Here is a 9,004-nt window from a genome sequence, read left to right as displayed (position 1 = left end):
TTTTTTTTAAATACAGAATGTGCATGTACACACACACACACACTCTGAGTAAAGGTTTTTATTTTTTTTTTTTTTTTTTTAAATCTGGCACCCAGGGGGAACGGATAACAAAATATGCCGGATAACTGAGTGGCCCAAACAGGCATCTTTGCCTGTTTGGGCCGCCACTTGTTCCACCTCGTCTGGGGTGTTGTCGCCCCTCCCGTGGGCTCCAAAAGGTACAGGGACGGGGGGGACCCGCGCAGGCTACTATGCCCCAGGCCATGGGGGCCTGGCAGTGCAGGCTGCTTTCCCCTGGTTGTGGGGGCTCCGCAAAACTGGAAGTGCCATGGTAGGTACTTCCGGTTTCACTTTTCTCTTACAAGCCAACATGCCGGTTAACAGAGCATGCCAGCTTGTAAGGTGCCAGATAACTAAGCTTTTACACACATACACACACGACACAAATGGAGGCATTTGTTTTCAACCAAGTAACTGCAACTGTTTTTACGAAAGGCAGATGCTATACTGACACAACTAGCTGCAAAATAACTATTGCACTTGCACACAGTCCTCACTCCTTCCCCATTTGTCTATTTTAAACCACTTATTGTCTCTGGTTGTGCCTTCAGATTGAAAGCCCTGTTTAGCAGAAACCGCCTTTGGTTACAGGCATGTATATCATCTTTCACAAGGAAGCTTTCACTAGGAACTACTGCCAAAACAAAATTATCATTATGCTAGTAAATGTGTCACACATCCGCAGAACAGAATAAGCTGCAAAAGAAAAAATCCTTTAATAAATAATAAATGTTGCAGAAGGACAGTAAGAGTATAGAACACAATCATCACATTAGAATACACTTTACTTACTCTGATCCCTCAAATCTAGAACTCTGGCTACTTTGTGCAACTGCCAGGCATGCAACAAGTTGGCAAATGAGAAAAGTAATGCCATTTGATCTTTAAAACAAAACTGCATTGTCAGGATTAATATTCACGATTTACAAAAATCTAGCAATACTGACAAAAGTGAACAGGTTTTTTCTTCTTCTACTCATTCTTTAGCAGCATTGTGATGGAAACAACACGTAACAGGGTCACTCTAACAGGGTAGCATCAAGTCCTCACTTCAAAGCTCAAGGGAAAAAGTTTTACATTATTAGGGTTCTCACTCTGGGGACAACGTGACAGCAGTGGGAGCTGGCAAGAGAAGAGAAGATGAATGAAGAGAAAAAGGAATGGGATCAATGCTTGTCAACAACCCTCATCCACAAATGGATTTATTTCCAGGCTTCTGTATTGCATGATTGTAGTTTTCCACTACTGCCATTTGGAATCAGTGGTATGCATCTCCTCCACCTTTCCCTGTACAACTCATCAGAGAAACCTAGAACATTAAACTAAAGCCAAGTGCAGCTGTAACTGAACAGCAACATCGCATATTCTGAAAGGGTATAATTTTAGCAGTTCATGGTTAGTTTCGTGTGCATCACTTCCAATACTGGGGCATCCAGATGCAAACAAGGTTTAAAAGGGGGATTAAAAAAACCCACAAACACAACAACAAACCACTACCACTATTTACCAAGCAAATTACTAGACCTCCCAGCTAGAGCCTAGCATGATATAGGAGAGAAGCCAAAGCCAAGATTCAGTGCTTGGACAGAATAAAGGGAGGGTCCTAGGGCTTCATTTGTCATGAACTCCAGCTATTAGGTGTATTTAAATGTAATCCAAGTCTCTTCTGTACTTATTACTGTAGAAGTCCCCACTTTGCTGGTGTATGCATACTCCACACATCTCACTGATCTGGGCTATCAGGCACATGTGAAGAGGAGCTACACAAGTTTTGTACTGGTATTTGGGTTTGAAAGCACAACCTTCTCAGCTACTCTATACTTCCAAACTCCTCTACTGAGAGGTGTTACAGAAAGATGTGCTTGAACCATTATCTGGTGGTTACCTGTTTCAACACCCTCAACATGTATGCAAACACAAAATGTACCTTTAGCAAATACCCTGTGGAGGAGAACAGAGAATACATACGTCTGTAAGTGGATCATCTGCATCCAGATTTGCTGCAGGAATTTGATCTAATCGGGGCTTCTTAGACACTGAAGATGATGTTGTATGCTCTGTGGGGAAAGAAATAAAAAAAAGGGTTTTGAAACAAAAGGAACAGATGTAGCAAATGTCTGATAAACCTGTCCTTACCGCACCCAAACATAGGAACTACATAAAAAGACCTTTTTTTGGAAGTCATTTGTCACTCCTTAGATTAAAAGCCCGCACAAATTTTTCAGCACTCCTATTGCTGAGCTGAACCCTTCCACAAAGATAACCAGAGAAGGGCTCCTGGTGCACCCAAAAATCAAAGAAACACTGAATGTTTAAATTCCAAAGTCAGCGGTTCCCAAACTGTGGTATGCAGACAACCTGCGAGTGGTATGTGCACAGGCGATGGAAGGCTGGTGAGGAGTGGCGCACACAGCGCAGACACCCAGCTGAAGCCTGCTGCAGGTGGCCAAGTGTGGAGCAGCACCCAGCAGGCGAGTGTGGGGGGCAAAAGGGGGAGCACAAATCAAGGCCCCCCACAGTGAGGGAGGGAGGGGTAGACGTAGGGGCTGGGGTGAATGGGGCCCTGGGATGGGTCATGGGACAGCGAGAGCCCTGGGCAGCTCGTTCAGAGGCACGAGGCGGGCTCCCAGCACTGCGTGCACCTCAGGGGGAGGCATGGGGGGGGGATGTGCCCCCCAGATTTGTGCATGGGGTGGAGGCAGGCTGCCCACTGCATGCTGGGTTCTGTGCCGTACTGCTGTTGCCTCAGGAGTTGTTTGCGATGCCATGTGCTTCCCGCTGCCAGGCAGGGGATACAGTGCAGCTGGCACACAGGAGGCGCATGGCATCATGTGTGGCTCCCGTGGCAACAGCAGTGGGGCAGAGCCTCCACCTGATGGCCAAATCCGGGAGGCACATGCCCCCAACGCTTCCCCCAGGGTGTGTGCAGTGGCAGGAGCCCCCCTGCACCACTAGATGAGCCTCCCAGGGTTCCGACCATCCCACAACCTACCCTGGAGCCCCATCTACCCCAGCCCCTGCCCCTGTTTTAATTCACAGTCTGTTACCTATGTATATGAAAAATTTACTGGTGGTACTTAAGGCTGTATCATTTTAAACTGATGGTACACAATCTGTCAGTTAGGGAACCACTGTTCTAGGTAATATGTCAAAAGGGGAAAGAGGTTAACAGGGGAAACTATAGCTAAACTGCTCAACTTCCGAGATCCAAAGAGAAAGCACCCCCCAGTGTTGCATGCAGATTGCTGATAAGCACTGAGGATTTGGAGTACTGCAGGCAATACATGTTTTGCAATTTAGAGTATGAATGTCCTTATCTTCCAACCTCTCTAATGGATGTTGTATTAATACCTAGAGACGATTATTGCTCTAAACTACCAGTAGTACATTTTTACATACATCACCATGCAGAATAAAATACTAAATTGCATATGTTCATTCCCATTCCACGGTACACTAGCACTCAAGTATTATTAATATGTCTCACTAACACCATAAGGAACATGAAAATATGAATTTCTTTCAAGGAGTAAAAGATCCTTTAGTATTGTACCAATCTGACACCAAGTATATTTTCTAGTGCTTGGCCTAAAGACAGGTCTTCTGGTAGCAGCAATACTTAGGAGAAGCTCTCTTTCAGCTCAGAGACTCTGGGCCTGCATTTCTGAAGCTCGAGTTCCTAGATTTTGTCCTCCTGATGCCCAACCTGGATTTGTTACAGTATGTAATTCTGTTACCTCTTGTTGGTCTGTCTCTGTTCTTTTCTCTTGCAGCAACACGTTCTCTCTCCTCCAGTTCCCTTCTGAAGTCACGGTTACGCACCTCCTCAGGAGCATCCTGAGTGGCCTGTCTAGAACCAGACATGGAAAAAGGAATGAGAAGAGATGGCTGTCAGTTGGTAACAATTTCCACATGCAGGCCATGTGGAAATTTGCATGTGAGAAGTGGTTACTAGGAATCAAAATATTCTTTTGGGCAATGCAGAGCATGATATGTCATTAGAGGGGAATTCATACTCTAGCAATACATTATTAAAACTTCATCTTTCCAGCGGCTTCCAAGTAGAATCAAAAGACCAGATAGGATACCTGCAAATTAGGGAATGACCCTCTCTCTCTTCCCTACTCCTAACACACCTAATACTATAGTATCCAAACATACGGTACCAGATTACACCAGGATCTGGTGGTCTGGACAGCATTCTTTCTTCCCCTCCTTTTATAAATTATAACAGCTTGAGTTATTGCTGGATGCATATGTTTTCCCAGGCCTCTTCAGATAAGATCGAGAGGGCAGTGTATTTTCAGTTAATCCTAGAGAGATGATCAGATGACAAATGTTTTTTTCCTAGCCTCCAAACAAGTGTACCCTTGTTGCAAAGAAGCACACTGGGCTGCATTAGTAAGAGCATTGCCAACAGATGGAGGGAAGTGATTAAATTCCCTTTATTCAGCACCATTGAGGTTGCATCCAGAGTACTCTATCCAGTTTTGTTCCCACCACTCCCAAAAGGATGTGGAAAAAAATGGAGAGTCCAGTGGAGCACAATAAAAGTGATTAGAGGGCTGGGGAACATGACTTAGGAGTAGAAACCTACCTAAATCGTGGCAGAAATGCACTGCACAGCAGCTCCTTTAATCTTGCTCTTTTTGCCATTCTCGCCCACCCCCCTGCTGATTGGTGGAGGAGACCCAGCAGTCCTGCTGCTTGCTGCTGCTTGGTTAGGACACAAAGAACACGATTTTAGATATGCCACGGTTTTTTTTGCCTCCCACTGCTGATTGGCTATGGGGCCCCACTTGCTCTGCTGCTTGTCACTGATCAGCCAGCAGACAAAAACCATGGCATATTTTAAAAGTATTTTTTTTTTTTTATCTCTTGGCTGACCCGCAGCAAGCAGTAGGGCCACCAGTACCGCTCCAATCAGCCTGGGGGCGGGGGGGAAGGAGTGGAGTGGGGAAGAAACATGATGGAACAAAATTAGCACACTTGCACCATAATTTAGGTAGGTCCCTACTTATGAGAAGCTGAGGGAACTGGGGTTATTTAGTTTGCAGAAGAAAAGACCAAGAGGGGATTTAATAACAGTGTTCAACTACCTGAAGTGGGGTTCCAAAGAGGATGGGCTCATGTTGCAGCAAGAGAAGTTTAGATTAGATTAGATATTAGGAAAAACTCTCTCACTAGGAGGGTAGTAAAGCACTGGAACAGGCTACCCAGAGAAGTTGTGGAATCTAAATCCTTAGAGGTTTTCAAGACACCGGTAGACAAAACTTTGGTTGGGATGATCTAGTTGGGGACAGTCCTGCTTTGATCAGGGAGTTGAACTAGGTGACCTCTTAAGGCCCCTTGCAACCCTAATTTTTGTGATGGTACCAGAGACTTCTTAAATATGCATGAGTGGAAATATTGTATATACAAATTTATTGATGTGCTTTTTCCTACGTAGAAAATTAGGGCTGGAAGGGACCTTAGGAGGTCTAGTCCAACTCCCTGATCAAAACAGGACTGTCCCAGACTAGATCATCCCAAACAAGGCTTTGTCTACCAGTGCCTTGAAAATCTCTAAGGCTGTAGATTCCACAACTTCTCTGGGTAGCCTGTTCCAATGCTTTATCACCCTCCTAGTGAGAGAGTTTTTCCTAATATCTAACCTAAACTTGTCTTGCTGCAACATGAGCCCGTTGTTGCTTGTTCTGTTATCTGCCACCACTGAGAACAGTCCTGACCTCCTAAGGTTCCTTCCAACCCTAATTTTCTAAGTAGGAAAAAGCACATTAATACATTTTTATATACAATATTTCCACCCATGCATATTTTAAGAAGTCTTTGTCAGCAAAGTTGATTTATGTTAACCCACATTACTACAAGTTTTCCAAGGACTGTTCAATTTTAGGTGCCAATAGTAAAACATGTGAAATGAACAGGAATGAACTCCACCCCTTTATAAACTCACTTCTAGAAATAAGTGCTTACAATACCTAAAGGAATCCTGGACTTCAGCAGTTATAAAATATATCATAAGTATTAACATGTTGTTCAATTTTCCTATTGTATAAATAAGAACAAGGAACTGGAGTGCCCATAACTGATGTTACATCTGGTACCAACCCAAGAATCCAATACCATGTCATTCAAAAAGAGGTCAGGGACTAAAGTGACCACTTGTAAAGTCTGTGTGATGAAGTTCTGGCTACGTATTTAACAAAGCCAACCTATTAGATCAATGGAAGAATGGCAGAAGATACCAAAGAAGCCACCCAAAAGAACAATAAGTTATGTACTATATGCTCATATGCATTTTTGCCTGCACTCTGAAACTGAAAAATCAAAACAACATTTCTTCTACTTAAAAAGCCATCATAAAGCAAAAGCATCAAACTCCTCCAGCCCAGCAGATCAAATGAGAGGCATTGGGCCAGTCTATGGGCTGAAATCAGGCATACAGACTGCCCCCTCCATGGCTTCCTGGACCAGCCCCACGTACTGCATGCAGTAAGCATGCCAGCCCCATGTCATGTGGGGAGCTAGTCTATTGGCCTGATCTGAACCAGCCCCACATCCCACATGCAGCACATGGGGATGATCTGAGACCTACAGGCAGCACCGCAGACTGAATGATAGGGCTGCATGGGACATATATTTGACACCTCTGACCTAAAGAACAAACACTTTCAGAATGTGGTTGGTAACAAAAGTAAAGGAAAACATTACTCAAGATACTGGAAGTGAACGAGTAAAACTGCAAAATGATCTACCTTGTCCAATGCGAGTCTATTATCTTCCTCCACCTGCCAGTCTCTTCACGGGTTATTTTTTAATCAGTATGTTCATTCAAAACAATCTGTTTCTTTTTTTCTTTTAAGACCCCATGCAACCTCAAAAACCACTTTTAGCATCTCATCACCTTATTTGTTCTGCAAATGTTACCAGTTTTGATATGTACAGTTATGTCTTCCTGTCTAATGTCCCTATAGTCTTTCCCAAAACAACCTCTGGGTGCAGGATATCTTTCTCATCCAGCTCACCCGCTGTGTACCCAGACCACTTCTGAATACTTGCTTCCATCATGGTACCCACACGTCACAAGTTAATAGTACATTTAATAATAAAATGCTGTAATCATTTCCAATCCATTTTATCTTCTGCATCTGCCCTTTAGGCTGACAGTTGCAGAAGTTCTTATTTTTCTTGTTCAGCAGTAAGCCCCTTTTCACGCAGAGGGCTAATAATTACAGTACTTGTTTTTCAATAATTACTCAGGTCTCAGACTAGGTTTGTTAACGAAGAATTGCCGTGCAAAATATTTCAGGAGAAACAAACCGGTGCTTACCTGTATTTGATTTTAGTGTGAGAAGGAAGATCTCTGCTGGAGTACTGCTTGGAGAGCTGACTTAAGTCTCCTTCACCTTTTCCTCGCCCGCCCCTCGCAGGTTCAAACGTTGGCCTGGCAGCTGTTGTCATCTCAGCTACTTGGGAATCCAATGTAAAATACAGCCGTTACTACTAACTGCGGCGAGAGACATGTAACCGCGGGTGCGTTACCTTGGAATTACAGCGACAAGAACGCCTCGCATTAAGAAGCGTTCAAACACCTGGGCTGCGACACGACCTGTCACAACCCACCCAGCAAGCATTTCATTATATTGAAAGGGAGGTAGATTTTCAAGCAGGTCAGGCTGAAGTGTGACACCAGCTGGGAGTCAGGTAAGAACATATCCAAATTTGCCACTTGCTGGACCAGGCCCTCGGTCCAGATGGGAGAGTGCCCAGAGGTGTTTCAATGGCTCATCTCTTGCTCGCAGCCTCCAACGTTGCAGGACGTGACCCGGAGGCCGTGCGGGCAGCTGCGGATGCCCCTTCGCCCCAGCACCCGGTGCCTTCAGCTCCGCCGGGGCCCGGCACTGCGCGGACCTGCCCTCGGCTCCTTCCCCCCTTCTGCCGGCGGGAGGCACTGCAGGGACCCAGCAACCCCTCCCTCCCCTGCCCCGAACAGGTCTCGTTTCCCCCGCCCCAACGCACCGTATCAGCCCCGCAGGTCCCGGGGCGCCGCGCCACTCCCGGCTGCGCTGCGTGGTGCCTAGGCCACCACCATAACTCCGCCACTGTCCCACAAGGCTCCGCGCGCAGACCACAAGAGCAAAGAGAGGGGAAGGGGCGGGGCAGAGCCAGGTTCGGCCGCTCCTCGCCCGTGAGCAGATCAGTACGTCACGTCCAGGGCGGGGCCGCGTATCGCCAGGATTATGCAGGCGGAAGTTGCCAACCCGAGGCTGTTCTGGACACGGCGGCTTCCCTCCCCCCCGGACGCTGATTGGCCGCAGAACCCGCCTGTGAGTGCTTGGTCCTGTCCCCGGTGCGCCTGCGCAGTGGGCGGTCAGTGGCAGAGGGGATTTGGTTTTTGCCAAAATGTTTATTTCTAATAGATAATAAACAGCTAAACATATATATAACTATATAAAACTATACATATAGATAACTTTATAACTAAACATATATATAACTAAACATACATATAACTGTATATGACTAAACATGGATAACTGCCTCTGACAAGCTCATGTGACTGCTGTGGTTCACTTGAGAGACCAGAAACACACTTTTAACTAGGGTTGTCAACCCCCAGGATTCCCCTAGAGTCTCCAGGAATAAGATATAATCTCCAGGAGACTGCTGGGAGTCACCCAGGAAATGCATCATAGGGCATTCATTAAAATCAGTATGAAATGTTGCATCCAATTTTTACAGTAGTCCAATGGGTTTTTAAAATGTAATAGTCATGTGCATTTGCCTTCCTGAGTACAGTCAGTAGATCTGTTGTTAATGTCATTACATCATGTGATTAAACCTCCCGGAATAGATTCAAACAGAATTGGCACCCTGCTTTGAAAATTATTTTTGTCCCATTACAAAGTTTGCCCGCGCACCCATCACCATTCCCTTGAGA

General features: G+C 45.4%; 1 protein-coding gene across 2 annotated transcripts in view; it reads right to left on the bottom strand.

Moving 5' to 3' along the window:
- The window catches only part of CWC15 (CWC15 spliceosome associated protein homolog), a 25,247-nt gene extending 17,057 nt beyond the window's left edge, over positions 1–8,190 (bottom strand). The window contains exons 1-4 of one of the 2 annotated variants that reach the window (XM_019530310.1): positions 8,083–8,190; positions 7,394–7,529; positions 3,798–3,910; positions 2,029–2,117 (exon numbers count right to left, since the gene is read on the bottom strand). In XM_019530310.1, coding sequence (XP_019385855.1) covers positions 2,029–2,117; positions 3,798–3,910; positions 7,394–7,524 — 333 coding nt within the window. In that variant the 5' untranslated portion in view covers positions 7,525–7,529; positions 8,083–8,190. Of the gene's footprint in view, positions 1–2,028; positions 2,118–3,797; positions 3,911–7,393; positions 7,533–8,082 lie in introns of both variants that reach the window. The other variant, XM_019530311.1, reaches the window with a different exon arrangement.
- Positions 8,191–9,004: the final 814 nt, after the last annotated feature.

This window comes from Crocodylus porosus, unplaced genomic scaffold (genome assembly GCF_001723895.1).
Source record: "Crocodylus porosus isolate Cpor-Errol unplaced genomic scaffold, CroPor_comp1, whole genome shotgun sequence".
Lineage (NCBI taxonomy): Eukaryota > Metazoa > Chordata > Crocodylia > Crocodylidae > Crocodylus > Crocodylus porosus.
The sequence above is the reverse complement of the archived record's forward strand: the minus strand, read 5'-3'. Positions and strand labels throughout refer to the sequence as shown.